Below are 19845 nucleotides of genomic sequence, written 5' to 3' on the forward strand. Positions count from 1 at the left end.
TGGAACAAGCGAACTTTTACGCTCGGATATTTGCTCCGCGGTTTCCACAGACATGAGCTCGGGGGACGGAGCCGAGGAGGCGGCAAAGGACGCGGCCGACATAGCGGCGTTCTTCAAATCTGGTAAAGCCCAAAAAACTAGTGGCTGCTCCGCGACTGAGATTGAAATCGCTCGCTGGGTATTTGATAACACTGGTAATTGGACAGGGCTGTGCTGAGACGCTGTAGCCTATTTCTTGTCACTGATGGGTAACGTTAGTCGGAATAATTAACTAATCAAATAAACGTTAACATTTTGTATTCATATATTTTTAAACGTATTCTCATTTCAGCACTCTATGGGGTCTGTGGGTGAAGACACGCTAGCTGCCAAGTTTTATTCTATTGTTATACTTAGCAGTCTTGTTTTAAAGACAACTATGCTTTTCATTTTGCCGCCTCTTTTATTTCCTTCTGAATGATAAAAATTAATTATTGACCAGGAGCTCTGTTAGAGCAGTCTTTCTTCCTTGGGATAACACAGCTAGCTTAGTTAGCTAGCCAGGCTTGGTCTCAATTTTCTCCCTTCTCCCTATGTAGTGCACTATGTAGGCCATGAAATAACGGGTATTACGTGGAGATTTTAAATTATGTGTCAAGTGGAAAACCTTTTAGAGGCAAGGCCACATATATAAACGGTAGAGAATTGTTTGGGTATAGAAGCCACAATTTCCTGACAGATGAAGTGCCCTGTGTAGGGAGTGGGGAACCTTTAGAGCTTCGGGCTCTAGGTTTCTTCTACTAGCTCTGACCAGCTGGCCAACTTCTTGACCAGCAGCTAGTACTAGTACCAGTTGGGGTGTGTATGTGGGAGGCCCTTTACCTACCCAGAGCAATACATGTGTGTTTGTCGTATTTTCTGGAAACATTTGCGGACACGCTGTTGTGGCCGTCAGTGGACTGTGCCTGTCCTACTAACCCAACTATCGTTAGCCCGCTGCGAGAACAGTGATCCGTTTGACTTCAGCCACAGCCGATAAACCCCAGTTTGTACACGTAGAGGCCAGACTCCCCGTTCACGAATCTGTGTAGTTCACAATTCGGATCAAAATAGTGTAGTTGGCTAAGCCTTTACTCTTTAATAATATGTAAAATAGCAGGCATATAAGATTAAGCATCTGTGCAGCTAAGCTAGCAGTGTAAACAATGACCTGGCGTGGCATTTTCCAGAGGAGCTCTGAGCTACAGCGAGCTGCTGACTCGTAACCGTCTTAACCCAGTGATCCACATGACTCTCTTTAATACCGACTTACTAATTTTGGTGATGTGTTATATGGCTCTTGTTAATGACCGAGTATCTAAAAAGATTTGCCAAGCCGCATACTGTGACCCAGATTTTTCTGCATCGGTGGCATTCCTCTATTTTATTAAGTGAAATGGTGCTCTTTATACAAGGTAATTGCAGTTGTGCATTAAATCCCATATAGATGTGGCTTAATGATGTCCTATTATCAGTTAGAAACCTTAAAATGACCTCTACAGTCAAGACGATTTCTGATTATCATATAGTTAGATTATGTATGGGGGAAAAGCCTTTTGAAATTGATATTGGTTTTTTAATTTACTCGTTTAATTTAGTCGTTTCTAATTTACTAGATTGATTTGGGTAAATGGTATACTTGTACACCTTTAGAAATACTTTTAAACGTTTATTAGTCATTGTTGAATAAGTAATATGCTCTTTTGTTAACATACATTAGTTGAAATGTAAGTTAATGTCTTCACAGTCTTTCAGCCAAGTTTAAAATGTTGTGCAAAATTTTGTCTTTCACTAAGAAAACAAATTATTCAAAAAGTCCTCTCAAGCAGAGATTTCATTTTCAGTGTGGCATTCAGTGTAACCACATGAGGAGGACCTCTACCACAACTGCTTTCAAACCGGATGCCTTAAGATTTTTCAGTTATTTTAAGTTTTTAAGTAGGAATTAAAACTTAATGGGTATAAAATGCTCTTATTATTATCACCGTTTGTGTTTTAATTCCCGAAGACAAGAAAATTATGATTTCACTTAACAAAGTAGTGTAATCTGGGTCTGCACTGTACAGTGCTGTTGTACGGTGTTCTGGTTTATGTCCACACATGCAGCTACTGTAGTTTTTAGACAGTTTATGTAAGCTATAGGCCAGCTATTGATGTGAAGTTTTATAGCCTCTATAAGGTTCATGTGTTGCTTTACTCGGTAAGATTTAGCTCACATCTGTCTTTTCAAGGGCCAGATAATGCCTTATATGGACTTGTAGGTCCAGGCATTGTCATTCATTCAGCAAGCTGTAATGTAAGCATAATGTAATGTTTTGGGTTTTTTTTGGAGAAGATTTTTGACATGAGTGTGCCTGAAGTGCTCACTAATGACCAGTAAAGGATAATGGCCTCCCCAGTATGTGATTCTTGTTGACTGGTAAACGGACATGAAATGGTATGAACATTTAATTTCACAATCATTTTGGCAACTGTATTGACAGTTAGCATTATTAGCATTGTACTTTTTTATATACTAAAAATTTAAGAAGTACTGATGCACAAACAGAAATAATTTGAAGAAGATTTGTATTGAGCAAAAACAAATTTAGCAGCAAAATGTCCCTATTTACTTAAACTTTAAACATGAATTTATTTAAATGAACTGTAAACTCAGCCATCATTTGTTTTGCTTGCCTTGTGCAAATCTGTAAATGCCATCACGTGAGATTAAAATAGTAATCATTCGTTTAACATGCAATAAGTAATTATACATTTATAACCCTCAATTTGTTGTTTTTGTGGAGGCATGTTTATTCCAAACAGCACCTAAAACACAAAAGGAAAAGCATTTGAATGTAAGGTGGACCTTAATGTTAGCAGCAGTTTGTTAGTAAGAACATCATGACAATTTAAAGTGGGGGGAGCACTCTTATATAATCATAGCACCATTTAAGGTGGAATGGATGGGGAGTGTGTAATTCTGGCTAGAAGGCATTCTTTTTTTTGCTTGCAGCTTCTTGTTTGTTGTTAAAACTAAAACTAAATGACTAAACCAGCACCTTTTTACCACTTCATCCATGTTTACAAGAGCATCAGCATCAGTAAACCTTGCTGTGGCTCTGTCAGTGTGCCATGTTTCCCTGACACAAAAAGACTCAAGTTGTGTGCTGGGCTGGCGGAGCTGTGTCTGGGAGACTGCTCCTAACTTTTGTTGATGCTGTAAATGTTTTAATGCTGTGAAGTTTTTAAAACTGTGGTAATTAACATTAAAACGGTATCATGGTCAGGAACTCTATCGTGGTTTACTGTGAAACCACTAACTGTTTTATGTCTGCTGGTGAATAAGCTGAGGGTTATGGCTAGGCTAGGATCATGAGATATAGAATTTGCATGTATGTATGTAGTCATATGTTGTAATAATCATAATGTGTATAAATAGTATATGTGTATGTGTTTAAACACTTCATTTTTTTTTTTCAAACCGCAAATTTAATTGATCAGACTGAATATAAATTAACTGATTTTTAAACCCACAACACCATTTTACATAAGTTTAATGCAAGTTTTGCAGCACATAATAGACTCTTTTGCAAAATATATTTTGCATCTGATATGTTTAATAAGTACAAAACTAAAAACATAGTAGTTTGCTGCAGCAACGTGTTAGTCGTTACTTGGCAAATTAAGTGAAAAGACCTATATTTTTTACTATCAAAGCTAAGTTTTGTGTGCAATGCGGTATGTTATCATAACACATCAGTTCTTGTGTAGATAGGAGAGTTCATTGACGGTATTTGTTGTAATGTTGCAAATAAAAAAATAAAGAATTTTCCTTTTAGCTAGGTTTTATAATGGCTTTCAAAGTGCTTTAAGGATAATTACTTGTTCTGAGTGTTTTAATATGTCTAATCAACATATATTTATTTTTTTGAAGCAGAAAATGTGTGCATTATATGCCCAGTGTAAGCGCAGTCCCTGTAAGCAGGGCAGCTCTCCATATTTCTGTGTTAGTTTTTTTTTTTTTTTTTATTAATTTGGTTTGTATGAGACTCCTCTTCTGAATAGCCTAAAACTTGTGGCCTTTTGTTATCAACTGTGAGATGTTGGTTTTTATACAACACTCTTGAATACATTTTGACATTCAGACATTGTAGTTAACGCTGGTGGGTTTAGCACTGCATCTCTTCTCGTGACAGTGCCACCTGGAGAGTCAGTGGGGGCAGCTAAAGTGTTTCTGCTTTGCATTCTCTCCTCATGTCTCTGTTTTGTCTCACTGTCTCTCAGTTTACCTCCTCTCTCTTTAACCATCTTTTTATGTCCTTGCCCTCTCATCTGTGTCTCTCACACTTTCAGACAGATTTTCAGTCTCTCTGTGTGGTGGGGAAAGGTCATGCTGACCTAGATTTGCTGGGCCTGTGATGGTGCACTCAATGGCCTCTCTGCATCAGTCTTCTGGCACACAGTGCGAGGATCCTTATTATTCAGCTTCTCAGACAGTGAGAAGCAAAGGCAAGGGGAAGACAAAAAGTGGAAAGGATGGCTACATTGTTTGTCAATAAATCTGTATCTATTCAGAACCTCTACACTGTGCAGTTTAAACCTCTAACTGATCACTTTCTTAACTGTGAGTTTGTCAACAATTTTACCCCGTAGAGTCCCCCTAATCATGCAGTACTAACAGTTAGGGAGCGTGAATGCGTGGTTGGAGGAAATTGCCTGTTCTGCTGTGTCTGTGAACAGATAAATGTTCTGGGTAGCATTGTCATGACCTCACGATTAAACAGTTGCATGACTCTGAGGAGAAATTTTTTTTTTTTAACTAGGGGTGTATCGATTATTAGAATTGAGAACTGATGCTGATATTAAAGTTTTACACATATACAGTATTTGCTGATGGCGAGATGTAGCAGTGTACTTTTGTGATGCTAATATTTTGTCTTATTTTTTTTCAGCACTAGAAGTAATAGAGGGATATGTCAGTGTATATTTTGTAAAAGCTTATCATTGCAGAGTTATTATAGTTATTAGGGGCTTTAAATAGCAATAGTGAAATTGAAAGGGACAGCGAAAGAGATATCTTTAACATGACTCTGTCTGTAGGAATGTTCACAGCTGAAGTAAATGGTAAGCTTTGGTTTGGGGATTCAACTAACTGCATTAGTGCTGTTTCGGGAAAACTGATTGGGGACTTCATTAGATTACAGTCGGCCCAGAATGTAATTACAAGCTGTATTTGCTGCCTCTGTGTATGCAAAACCAACTATAATCTGCCGTTGAGCCCACACATATTTTAAGGTTTGCAGTGTCTAGTAGCGCAGATGATCCAAACAGGTCTACCTACGTTTATGTATTTGACGGAATTATCAGCTGCCGGGTGGTTCAGTTCAGCAAAGGAAATGTGTCAGTTGCATGTGTTATTCAGCACTCACCACCTGCTTCTTGGAAATACAGCCATGTTATGAAAATAATCATGTCATATGTTAGTTATTTATTTATTTTATATTAATTCAGTAAATTAAAATACATGCCATTTATGTAATGACCAGTTCTGTATCACGCCTCTGAGTATTTTGTAGGCAAGGATATTTTCATAGAAATGAATAGAAATGTCCCACTTATAATTCATTCTCTTATGAGGCTTGAGTCATTGCCATATGCCATTAACACCTGGGAATTATACTACATAAAATATATTGGATTATACTGCAGCATAAAGTGGAGCGGAACTAATAATGTCTGAGAATGGCTAAAGATGCCTAGAGCCTTTGGGAACTGCTTGTGTGTGGTTCTGGCATGGGTCAGACTTTCTAAATGTAAACAGTACCAGCTTTTGCTGGTGGTTCAGGAATTATAGAATGTGTTTGGTATGAAATTATCTTTTCTACTTTTGTCTATTCCTCTGACAAAAATAATGAATGATGATCACCACGCTAGGGCTGTGCCTCATCGTATCGTGCGCAGTAATATCGCTAATTTATTAAAAAAAAAAAATAAAAAAATATTCTGACTTGTTTATTTAATTATGTCTTGCAGTTACACGTAATATGGCGTATATTCATTACATTAGTCATTTAGGCACGGCGAAAGGTACGGTGGAAATTTGCTCTCCTTTCAAAAATTAGCTTCAAAAGAGGAGTGACTTCAGTCGTGTGGAGATATCAATATTCTATATATATTTTATACAATATACACCTACCTTGTTTGGTTCAGTCTTGTAAGTTTGGTCCGAATCAAAATAGCAGGTGTGAAATGGGCCTCCTGCCACGTTCCGGACTAATGGACCAAAATTGGGTCCAGCCAAAAGAGGAGGTATCAGTCTGGATCAGATTGGACTATGGTACAGTACAGTTTGTTGGGAGTGTTAACACAGTTTATTGGATGGGTTGGATTTTCGGACCAGTTACTGTCGTCACCCAATAAACAACAATATTATCATTTTTTCCAACATTCTTGCTGTTCTGAATAATCCATATAGAACATTGGTTCTTAAACTTTTTAGACTAAGTACCACTCATTATCAGGTAGTGATGTAACAATCCATCTATTTGTATCAGCGCACCGACCAAAACAGCAAATGATCCAATGCATCAACGAGATGCATAAATATTCAGTCATTGGCACAATTCCTCTCTGTATGCTATACTCCTCCTGAGCTGTTGTGGGCAGCATGTTGCAGCCTGCCAAATAAATGTGTTCTATGAATAGCAAAGCAGGCGCTATCTACCAGTCGTCGGAGCAGTAGCAGCCAAGGAAACAAAGCTATATACACTCTCCAGTTGAATACAAATCGTGGTTGTGAAAACATATATGTTTTTGCAAAAACGATGGACATTTGCAAATAACGGTTTCATTTTCAAGGACAGGCGGCCGTTCGGCTTTTGTGTGCTGCTGTACGTACTAGTGCTAAAATATGTTATTCCCTCTTAGGGTTACTAAATTTTGGGAATTTTCAAAGATGGGAAATTTACCATGAGAATTAAATGGGAATATTCGAAACTAAAGGTGAGAAACTTACATATAGTTGGTAAAAATATACTGAAGCATAATCTTAGCTAAAGTAATTAAATATGATTCCAAATCATACCAAAGCAAATCTGGTCCTAAATCCCAGGCATATGGCACATTACACACTGAAGGGCAACTGAGACCACACCCCCTGCACTGTTCATTCCTCCATCACATGTACAGCACATGTCAAGATGATGTTTAGAAACCTGACACTCACCACTACCAAAAGCAAACATTTGGACCAAAGGACTAACTAAAGTCAAATATGTTTTGATGAGATTCGTATATTTATTGACAGTAAAAGCATTGTAACATTTAAGCAACTATTAAATCAAGGTGTAATCTTAGTAGCTTGAGATCTGATAAATCAGAAAACCTCAATGAGAAATTTAATTTAAGAAACTAGTTTACAAAGGCTAGCTACCTATATTTGTTTGCATCAACATTTTTCTGTAACCAAGAATTAATACTTATTAATGTTTTATTAAATATTTTGAAAACCATTGGCTTTAGTGTTTTGACACTTTGTCATTTTCATTTAGCTATTGGTTGTATTATGCCTTCATGTCTGCTGTTGACAAGAAAAACAGGTACATTGATGATATAGTTCCTTTAAATTATCCAATATTTCCTACTAATTCCAATAAATTCCCAAAGTTCCCAAAAGTTTAAATTTTGTTTTACTAGGGGTGTATCAATATTAGAATTGAGAACTGATGCTGAGATTAAAGTTTTACGTATGTACATTATCTAATTGCGATATGTAATTAGATCAAAAGTCCCCAAGCTAAAGTTACCAGTAATTTACTGGAAATTTATCAGAAATGTTCCATCCCTTTGCAACCCTATTCCCTCTTGACAACACTTCAGTGAAACCTGCATACCTAAGCTATATAAAGAAGTGCAGGAGGGAATTAAACGTGAACTCATGGGTGCAGGGCGAGTTGCAATTACAACAGATGGCTGGACATCATATACAACTGAAGTGTATGTAACCATGACGTGTCATTTCATCAGCGTTGATTGGCAAATAAAGAGTTATGTTCTTCAAACACGTATTGTGAATGACATGCACACAGGAGTAAATATTGGGGCAGTGTGGAGAGAAGCAAATAAGGAGTGGAATATACAAGATAAATGTTCAAATTATACTTTGTTTCTATTTGTGAGTTCATGTAAATGTAACATGTTGTGTGGAATTGAGCCATATCAAAACAAAACAGTATCCGAATCGTATCCTGTGATTTACACTCCTATTATCAGATCAAATCCTCCAATTGCCACCTATGAGTCTTGGGGATGGGGGTTTCTGGTAGCATAAGACAATGGCTTGCTTGACAATTTTTTTTTTTTTTTTTGGCCTTTTTTCTTTAAATTTGTGTGCATTACACAATTTTTTTTAAAATAAGGTATATAGAGAATACAAATAATTAGGTCTAATCTGAATGTTTTAAACTAATAAAATTTATGAGAAAAAGCAGGGTGGCGCTTGGAGAAGATGCCCACAGCAGCTCTCTGCGCTTGTATAAGTAGGTCAGGGAGACTCGGCGCTTGCAGTGTTAAACAGTGTTTTAGAATTCCATTGATGCGAAGATCTGCTGTGTTGTTTTCCTTCAGCTGAGAGTTTTCTTCTATTTTGTCTTCATATGTCTTCATAATTCTCAGTGTTTCTCTCTTTTTTGCCACTGGATTTAGTCATTCTGGGCTCTGAAGTATTTCTTGGGCTTGATATCAGCTTGTTTTTCCTCATTTCCCCTTTGCCTTTTTTGTAATTAAGTCCAGCTTGCTCACATCTTTCTCTAGCCATTGCTAACGTCCAGTAAGCACTGGAGGTTATGGGACTGGATTTTTTTATTTTATTAAAGCCTAATTATGAAAACTGAAACATTATGTAATTTACCCATGGACCTTTTAGATTAATTCTTTATTTAAGTAATAAATCTTTCATGGTATGCTTTCTATAGTTTGAGAGCCACTGATGTACAATAATAAGCCATGTTTGGGCAGGGTTATTTTTACCCTAATGAATGTAGCAATTCTATTGTACTTTGGTGTCTGTAATGTTTAAATAGTTTTGTATGGGATAGATATAGGACATGATGTCAAACAACATAGGGTATAAAAATACTATATCATTATCAGAAGGGAACTGAGTAGTTTAGAAGATAAAGTGCAGTTAGGCATGGTTTGGGACGCAGCATTCATCCACCAGTGCAATGATTGCAGCCATTTTAGATGGAAACAAAAATGTGAATGACGAAGACAGCTGTTATGTATGTATGTATGTTAAATTCATGAACAAGGTATATTTTGTGAGCCCGTCATGAAACAGAATATAAAATCAATTTTTGAATATCATTAACATTGTCACTTCATGATTCTTTCCTTCTGCCCACGGTAACATGTTTTTCTTCTGTTAAGCTTTTAATGATAATTTTTTCATATTGATTTTCTGTATGTAAATCACATTTCTTTCCAATGAAACCTTACAGTTCTATCACCAAAGAGTTTTAAGGCATATTGCTTTGAGGTTTCTGTTCTATTGCTTTGACATGTTTCTTGGTTTACCCATATGGTTTTCTTTTATAACCTTCCTATTTTGTTTATACTTAAACCAAATTATAGATCCAGCTGACTGGGATCAGCCAATATCTTTTGCCACAACCCATGGTGGATTTTCTTCTTGCAAGAGTTTATAATACTTTCCATTATGTTAATTGACAACTCTCTTTTTGGGACCAGGTTTTCTTTCAATTACCCTAGTCTAACAGTTTGTTAATGTCTGTAAGGGCTCCCTTTTAAACTGCACACTAATTTGCATTTTGGACATGTGCCGTTATTGGTTTTAGAGATGCAATGCAAAAGGTCACCCCCCACCTCAGAGTAGAGTAGTTTTTCTGATGTCATGCTGGCCCACTACATTAGCCAGCTCATGATTATATACAGCATAGTACCCTTTGAATATATCCCTGAGTCTGACTTCAGGCGCTCAAATCGCACTTTGTTCAGTGCTCTGTTCTTTCCTGACTGATGATCTGCTCTTTCTTTGTTGTAATTTTGCTCCTCTTTGTATTCTGATTTTTATGTAATATATATTATTATTTTTTATTATTTAAGCTGGGTCTGTGAATAATAGTGTATTGATGGTTTTTAATGCTAATTCACTTTAAAAAATTGGTTAGTGTTTGCCTTATTTGTTTGTATTTATTTATTTTTTCTTGTCCGAGTTTACAGGTGGTTATTTATTTTGTGTCTTAGTTGGAAACCTGGGTTATCATAACTCTTCTTAAAAGTTTTTAAAACATTTCTGACTTCTGATTAAAAGTTACAGTAATGTTAAAGACTATTGTGAATGGTGCTTTTCCACTGCATGTGATCGACTCGATGTGACGTAATGTGGCACGGGTTGGCTCGGCTCAACCCGCTTTTAGCTGGTCACTTTTCCACTAGCAAAACTCCCCCTGTGAAACTGAGCCGGTGATGTAGCAAAACCCCATCTCTAACAGGAACCAAATGCTTTGAAAACCATATTTGCGTGTTGTTTTTGTTTCTTGGAATGAACACGGCTCTGCGCTTCAGTTCTCGAAATCAATTTTGTTTGTGGCACATTATGCTTTCACTGGAGATTTTCATCAATCACCAACACAAGGAGCGTTGGAACCTCTTCTAAACACCTTGGAGTGATATTACAAGCTGTGGTTGTGAGTCGGATAAGACAAATGTGAAAGCTGCTGTAATTTCAGAGGTTTTACAAGTGTCTAGTTTGTGCAGGAGCTCTGCATTTCTTCGTGATTGACAGGTGTCTCTGGCCAATCAGTGATCTGGATGGTTTACATGTTGCGATTTAGTACTTACTTGGTTCGACCAGAAACCAGGTACCAGATTTGGCTACTGGAAATGGCAAAAGAGCCAAGTCAAGTTGAATCGAGTTGTGTAAATTCCATACAAAGGAAAAGCGCCATAAGAGTCAGCTCATGCACAAGTCCCCACAGCTCCTTTCAAAACTATGGAGGTGGGGGAAAATTGCACTTCAGCAGCCAGGTTAATAAAATGAAGGTAGTCGTGCCATGTCGAGAGGGCAGTGAAGGTGTGTGGGTTTAACAGCTGGTAAATGTGCTCATATTTGCCTGGCAGCCAGAGTTCATCTTGTGCTTTGTTATTCATATGACAGATAAATGCTGATAAATCTTGCCCAATAGTGTTTAAAATTTGTCACAGCATTCAGAGCAGAAGGTTTATTTGAGAAAGCTAATTCAATCAGTTATTTATTCATTCATTATCTGTAACCGCTTATCCAATTCAGGGTCGCGGTGGGTCCAGAGCCTACCTGGAATCATTGGGCGCAAGGCGGGAACACAGGGCAACACAGACACACACGCACATTCACTCACACACTCACACCTACGGACACTTCTGAGTCGCCAATCCACCTGCAACGTGTGTTTTTTGGTCTGTGGGAGGAAACCGGAGCACCCGGAGGAAACCCATGTGGACACGGGGAGAACACACCAACTCCTCACAGACAGTCACCCGGAGTGGGAATCGAACCCACAACCTCCAGGCCCCTGGAGCTGTGCGACTGCGACACTACCTGCTATTATCCTAGTTACCTTTAAAATGGTGTAGCCAATTCTGTAGAACAAAACTAGTTTTGAAATGTGTTTGAACAATACCCAAAGGGCAGATGCTCCGTGATGATTCTTTTTTTTTAATCCTGTGTTTATGTCAGGAATATATTACACATTTTGCATAATCTTAAAGAGAAAATACCCTTTAAGACTATAAATGGCAATGAAATCTTGGTTCATGGGGATATTTCATTCAGTCAACACTGGTGAGGTTAATTTTGAATTTTTTTTCTTGCATGTTCCCAATACAATGCAGCAGGTTAAGATCTACACTTTTAGTGATCGCTAATCAGAATGTCCATTCTGCGTGCTAGTGTGTGAACTCTTAACCTAAACCTGTGATTTGCATAACTGGACTGGCTGCTGTTTGTTCCCTATTGCTCAGAGAAATGTTTAGAAATAACGTTAGAGATTGTAACTCCATTTGAGGGATTCCTTGTTTTAGCCTAGAGTTTTCTAAGAGCAAGAAAAAATATTAAACAGTAAGTCTAAAATTAAATTTAGACTTACTTTAAACTTTACTACTATTATTCTTACTATGTATTTAACATCTTAACATCAAATTGATTATTTGTACTAATGTAAAAGTAAAAACAAGATGTTTTGTTCACGTATAAGCAATTTAAAACAATGTAGATGGTTTATTTTCCTTTGATGTAAAGCATGGAGCCAGAGAGGAGATGGGAGAGGTAAGAAATAAGGATGTCAGAATGGATAAAAGAATGAGAGCAGGGAGTGGGAAGACTCATTTGTGACTCTTCCCCTTTTACTGTCTGTCTCTGTACCTCTCTCTGCATGACCTGGTTTTGGCTGACTAATAGATATACAGCTCCTTCTGGTCCTCTCCTATTTCTTCTGTATATTTAGTTTGATCTTTCTTTATCTCTGTCACTAAAAACACATTAATATCCTTTAACACAGTCACTCAGCACACAATGCCATACGTACATCCTTAATTGACAGTTCCGTCTGTTCCCCAGTCATATCAAAACACCATTGCTTCCCATTACTCTGCTAGCAGATGGCTGTGTCCTGAGGCCCTTTTAACTTTTGCCTTAAGTACAAGTAAGATGGCACCAACCAGCTCTTGCCTACATGTCAGTGGCTACATTTGTAGTGGCTACACTTTCAATGATAAGACTTCATGGGGCCATGTAAATTAAACAGAAATGGTAATTGTATATTAGTTATGTTTCTGAGCAGGGCTTAGGGCTGGACAATAATTCAGTATCAACGTATATCGCAATATTTTAGATGTTTCAACAACATGATTTTTAGTACTTTCAATATTTAAATATACATGATTTACAACTTTTGTCACTGACTGACACACCTTAAAGGGCACTGTCGTCAATTCAGGGCACTCCATTTAAATTTAGTTTAATAATATTAATATTGGCAAAACAAATATGTTTGTTTGATGATGTCATGTTTCTTGTTTGTTCTTGGAAGTTTTTCAGTGGATTTTATGCTGTTCATATCGCTATCAGAATTATACTGAATTGACCAAAATTAAGAAATATACTGTGATACAAATTTTGACCATATTCTCCATCCCTAACAGGGCTACTAATTCCCTAGCTTTTGATTTGAATTTTCTCTTCCACCTTAAATAGTAGAGCAAGTATATTGTGCATCCTGAAAGCAGGATCATTGTGAAAACATACTGGATTGGGGTGGAGCATTTATACAATAATGGCAAACAAAAAGCTAGACTTAACCACTAGATCACATGCTTATCACATGCTGGATGCTAAAACAAGTATCAATGCAGCCATCACATTGTTTGATACCAGTAGCACTGTAAGCTTGTCCACAATATAGTGCTGTTTTAATATTTTGATAACAGCTTTGTCATGAGTGAACTGAATAGACTAGTTAGTGTGTTCAAAGTGTCAGGGACCACTGTGCTTATCTTACCTAATATTAGCTATGTAGGACGTTTCTAAATATTGAGGGGCGGGGGTCTTTTTAGATTTTTTTACATTTATTTTTTACATTTAATCTTTTAAGTTTTTTTATATTTCACTTTGACATTTTTTATAGGTTTAATTATTCAGTAGCCTTAGAATAAGCTAATAAAGCACGCCTGCCCTCTCATTTTTATAGGTGATGCTCCTCAGGAAGGAAAATGGTGACTCAACTTTTAAACAGGCTTGAGATAATTATTGTCTCCAAAGATAAAAGGTTCTGTTTAATCTTTTTAAATTGGTTCCAAAAGTAAAGTAGGACATCTTGTAAAATATAGGGCCATCAAACTCTCACTGCTGAGCTTACTCTCTCGAGACATGTTAAAGTTTAACTGCTCTGACCTCTCTCTGTCTCTCTTTCTTTCTCTGAGCTGTTGTATGGAAGTTTGGCCTTTAACCTTTCCTTATTGACACACAGAGCTGCACTCCTGGACATTGTGCTCTGTTTATTGTGTGGTCGTACTTGGTTCACATCAGCTGTGTCATGTAGGCCCTTTTCCCAGCAGAGGCTATGAAGCCATTCACCTGAGTTTACTAGGCGTTTAAGTTGTGGTCTAGAGAGACATCCTAAAATAGTTCTCTGACGAACATTACACTCATGGAGAGCTGAGCTGTGTTTATGTTCACACAATGAATGGAAAAGAATAGAGAGCATCAAGGACACAGGGTAGAGGCAAGAAAAGACAGAGGCTGGCAGTGAAGCCAAGACCACTAAGGAAAATGCAAATGCTGGGTTTATTAGCATTTTTGAAGACAAAAGGATATTTAAATGAAACACACCTCATAAACGTCACTACTTTTTAAGGGTGGTGCTTCATGTGCATGACACGTTGTGCCATTGTGGATTTAACTCCCTGTTTTCCTGAGTAGTCTTTGTTTCTTTGGTTTCTAAGTTCCTGTTCACACTTGGCATTGTTTAAAACAAACCCTGGTGTGACTACTACGTTATTGCAGTTAGGGAAAGAGTAAATGTTGCCATCTTTGGTACACAAATAAACTGATCCCAAGAGGAAGTTGGTTTCTCTCTGCTTCCAAACGAACAGGCTGTCTAAGGAACAAACACTGAATGAACCGTTGTCTCTTAATGGCATTACTGATGTTTCCACACCCGTTTAATCTTTCTTGAGCTCTAAATCGATCAGTAATGGCACCATCTATATGAAAATGTCAAACAAATAAATACAATGGAATTTGAGTTCGTAACTTGTGTTTATTGATAGTCAGAAAACATGTTATTTCTTACTAATTCAAGGAATAAGTAAGGAATAAAATAAAAAAGGAATAAGGAATAAATTTTTATTTCCCAACAATATGGGCATGTAAGGAAACCAACGAAAGGTGTTCAAGAGCCTCTGTATACATGGAGGTAAACAGGGTAAGGACACTTACTTCGCCTGTTTTAGTTGGTGTTAGTTAACGTTAGCTTGACTTGCTAAACTTGGTGGCTCAGATTATACTCGGCTACGTAGTTGAATTACGGAGGTTTATAGTGTCGGATGAATTCTAGTTCGACTCCGATCACATTTACAAGAATAACGGTACCTCTAAATTTGAGCTTAGCTTGTTGCTAGGCTATTGTCATGAATAATGTTGGTTGTTTAGCTAGCTAGATACTGTCATAAGTCAGTCATAATGGTGTTTTACTGTGGCGTTTTTCAGCTGTTGTCCACCAGTGACATCACAGTTGCGTTCAAGAATTTCAGTAGCGAGCTCTGATTTTTCCGTCAACTTAATAAAATTGTCAGTTTTAAAGCAAATTAAGCATGCTATTTTCATTTTAATTAATACTTATCTGTCAGTAACTAAAATAATGTGAAATATTCATGGAGGTCCATTAAGTGGTGGCACACCTGAAGCGTTTACCAAATTTCCACTATACAGATGTTTTAATGTATACATTTTTTCAGTATACCCAAAGCCAGTTGGGAGCCATGTGTGTGTGTTACTTGTTTTTCTTTGTGCTATTGAAGAACCAAAGCAATGAGCAGTCACTCCTGGTTTGATGCTTTAGGTTGCAAAAACACAGACGTAAAACCCACAACTTCACTGGACGTTATCTCAGATATTACAAGGAGACTTAACAATAAATTCATCTAATCATTAAAAAAAGGTATTGTTTTGTATATATTATTTAGCTGTCAAGAAAATTTTGCAGCATAAATGCTAATCTATCCATAAACTAAACTGATTTTTATTTGCTTGGCTTAAGACAATTGAACAGTGAATATTAATTTCCTCTTAATTGCCTGGGTACCAGACTTTTATATACTAGCTCATTAAAATGCAAAAATAGTAATTCATATTATAAAATACTTCTACAATTCTGTTGGCAATCAGTTCTGTGGTAATAGTGCATAAAAGAAAGTAAACTTAAGTCGCCTCATTCCATTCAAACATGCCATAACACAAATTTCTTAACCTTTAGTTTTTTAAACTAACCACATTAAATACAGTTTCTCCAAAGGTCATCTGTGTCTTTTTCAGCTGTGTCTGTTGTAAGTGTAGTTGAACTTTTACCCTAGTCACTAGAAATAAGCTTGTGACCAAAATAAAAAGTCTATGAATTCACTGACAGTTCTTGTAGGAACGTAGTTCCTTCTAATCCCAGCTTTGCGGGAGCTTGGGTTCCTGAGCTTTAAAAGGACCAAAATATTTACTTGTGGTCCTATTTTTGTTTAGAACTCACTCCAGATAAAATTTTGTGAGACTGGGAGTCATAAATGTAGGAAACGGAGCGGCTGTAGTGACTCCTCTGTGCCCTTCTATGAGGCATGTACAAGGCACGTAGCAATGAGAGGGCCCTTTTTCCTCTCTAATGATTCATCTGTGAGCTGTATTGATGACTACCCCACCACAGTAGCCAGCACAAGGTGTTTATTACAGGGGTCTATCTGAATAAATGGGCTTGTTTTAAAGGATTACATTGACAGAATGGGAGGGATTTTGTTTATGATGGGGAAACACATGGGGCCTGACAGGAACACATGAGGTTGAATCACTGGGTGTTGTGGCATTGTTCTTTTTTTTTTTTCTCCTTTGGCTCAGATCTAAGGGGCTTTTGGGGATGACTGAAACGGCTGACATTTGGTGTATACTTGTATACACACAGCTTTCTTTCCTTTGCACGTACCCCACATGTGCTCCTGTCCAGTGTGAATGTGTTTGTGGTTGTGACCACTCATATCCTGCTTGGTTACAGCTCAAAGGAAAATGATAATGTGTATGCTGAAACCCGAAGCTCCTCAAGCACACTTATGCAGGGCCCTAAAAAACTGCTGTTTGAATCTACAGGATTGTTTGTCTTTATTTTTATTTAATCTAAAAATGGTTAGATTCTGTAATTATTTAAAAAAATACTATTGGTGGATATTTTCATATAAATGTTATTAATTCTTGAGTGAATTTAACTTTACTATAAGGCCAACAGTGCGTTGAAACTCACCTGTCGTAAAAGGCTGAACTTACTTTGTAGATGTTTTTCATTTAATTTGCCAGTGTAGCAGAATCACTTCCAAGACTGCAGATCTCGTATATTCAGTTGATCAGTATTTTCTGCAGTGCGTCTGCAGTAAATAGGCCATGTGTCTCTTTGTGAATTTGTGTAATCACATTCTAAGAAATATTTTTTTTTTCCTCTTGAACTACTATTGAACAGTCTGATTATTGAATCGAGAACCTGGTCTCACTGTTGACTTTTGATAGTATTCTAGAATGAAGAAAGGTTTAGATAAAGTGCAGCCATTGACAAGTTTGTGAATTTACATGCCAAATGATATTTGCAGCAGATTTGCAATGTGAGGAATGAAAACTTTTTCTGTAGTGGATTTGAAGCAGGAATATTCCACTATATCTTTTAAGTATGAGCTTCCTTATTTGAGCTAGAATAGCAGGCTTAAACTTTAACAGACTTCTTATTCTCTTATGAACATTCCTGGATTTCCTTGGATTGGTTGTCTGTGTGAGTTTTCTAAACGTATAGTTATGTATATTATGTGGCATTACATCTAGGTCATGTATACTATTTTTTTGTCAAACCACTGGCTCAAGTGTTTCTCATGTAATTCGAAAATGAATGAACACGAACAGTGTCTGGAAATGAAATATGGCTGTATGTCCGTGGTATTTGTTTAGTCTCCTGATTTTTCTGTCTTGTTCTCTGTTTGGCCCCTCCAGTCGCTATGAAACATAGAGAGAGACAGACTCTGGGGAGCATTCCGTTCATGGAATTTGAAGAAGCTGCCCTTCTTCCCTGGAATTCTTAAAATTCTTTCTCTCTCTCTCTCTCTCTCTCTCTCTCTCTCTCTGTCTCTCTATATTTGTGGTGGGCTCAGGTTCGCCTATCCTGTCCCCTCTCTTTGTCAGGACTGTGGTGTGTCACTGAGCTGTGACATCACTGGGCTGCAGATGAGGGGTGTGTGATAAAAGGAGGAGGAGGAGGGTTTCTCTGGTAATGAGCATTTCAATGGAGAGGTGGGAGGGATTTCTTTAGGCCTCAGATCTTCTATGTGATATGAGAGAGAGAGAGAGAGAGAGACCCTTATCTGTTAGCATTTTGCTTCCTCCTACCCTCCCCCTCCAGCATGCCAGGGCCTCAGGGATCTTGTGAACATTTCTGTATCACTCCTTCAGCCCAGATGTGGTGGTTTTCTAGAAAACACACAAGCAATATGTATAGCATTTTAGGAAGCATGTTTTTATGTGATGGTTTGTCATGGATTGCTCTAGACAGTGTCCAGAATGTTCTCTTTGAGTCAAAACTCAACCTGAGCCCGACAAAGTTTTGGCTGATCTAGTTCAAAACATATTAAGGCTTGAATTAATATTACAATGACCTCCTTGTTTCCATTTACAATAATCCATTTTATCAGCTCAGTTTTATCAGATTACCATTTTAGAACACTCAGTAGTTTATTGACTATAGACTTTAGTCCATCTTTTTCTCTGAATGCTTTTTTGTCCCTTTCATCCTGTGTTTTATTCACAGGCAGAATAAAAAATCTGATTTGGTATACTTTTACCTGCTGTGTGGACATAGGTTTGTTTTATTGTCACCTTTTACTGCCGCCGTTTAGCAAAATAGCAAATCCGACTGTTCTGATGAGTTGTGCTACCTTGTTAGAAATGCATGTAATTGATATTCTGTTTGTTGAGATTTATGAAATAAAATATAATATGATCCTGGTCAGCGCAAATCATCGCGGTTAGCTATATAATATAATTGTAGAAATATAAGGTGTACCTGTATGAGCAGTGGAGCTGAAAAAATGGACTCAAATATTATAATTTCTTTTTTGTTTCTACACTCAGTATTCTATATATATATATATATATATATATATATATATATATATACACACACATACACATACATACACAATGAAACTGAAACACCTGTCATTTTAGTGTCGGAGGTTTCATGGCTAAATTGGACCAGCCTGGTGACCAATCTTCATTAATTGCACATTGCACCACTAAGAGCAGAGTGTGAAGGGTTAATTAGCAGGGTAAGAAGAGTTTTGCGCAAAATATTGCAATGCACACAACATTATGGGTGACATACCAGAGTTCAAAAGAAGACAAATTGTTGGTGCATGTCTTGCTGGCGCATCTGTGACCAAGAGAGCAAGTCTTTGTGATGTATCAAGAGCCACGGTATCCAGGGTAATGTCAGCATACCACCAAGAAGGACGAAACACATCCAACAGGATTAACTGTGGACGCAAGAGGAAGCTGTCTGAAAGGGATGTTCGGGTGCGGATTGTATCCAAAAAACATAAAACCACGGCTGCACAAATCACGGCAGAATTAAATGTGCACCTCAACTCTCCTGTTTCTACCAGAACTGTCCGTCAGGAGCTCCACAGGGTCAATGTACACGGCCGGGCTGCTATAGCCAAACCTTTGGTCACTCGTGCCAATGCCAAACGTCAGTTTCAATGGTGCAAGGAGCGCAAATCTTGGGCTGTGGACAATGTGAAACATGTATTGTTCTCTGAGTCCACCTTTACTGTTTTCCCTGCATCCGGGAGAGTTACGGTGTGGAGAAGCCCCAAAGAAGCATACCACCCAGACTGTTGCATGCTCAGAGTGAAGCATGGGGGTGGATCAGTGATGGTTTGGGCTGCCATATCATGGCATTCCCTTGGCCCAATACTTGTGCTAGATGGGCGCCTCACTGCCAAGGGCTACCGAACCATTCTGGAGGACCATGTGCATCCAATGGTTCAAACATTGTATCC

General features: G+C 37.7%; 1 protein-coding gene across 3 annotated transcripts in view; it reads left to right on the forward strand.

Annotated features, from left to right (window-relative positions):
• Positions 1 to 19845, forward strand: part of trioa (trio Rho guanine nucleotide exchange factor a) — a 107310-nt gene continuing 87465 nt past the window's right edge. For all 3 annotated transcript variants that reach the window (XM_066673966.1, XM_066673969.1, XM_066673967.1), the window contains exon 1: positions 1 to 122. In XM_066673966.1, the coding sequence (XP_066530063.1) occupies positions 53 to 122 (70 nt within the window). In that variant the 5' untranslated portion in view covers positions 1 to 52. The remainder of the gene's footprint in view (positions 123 to 19845) is intronic.

The sequence above is a fragment of the Hoplias malabaricus genome, chromosome 6, assembly GCF_029633855.1.
Source record: "Hoplias malabaricus isolate fHopMal1 chromosome 6, fHopMal1.hap1, whole genome shotgun sequence".
Lineage (NCBI taxonomy): Eukaryota > Metazoa > Chordata > Actinopteri > Characiformes > Erythrinidae > Hoplias > Hoplias malabaricus.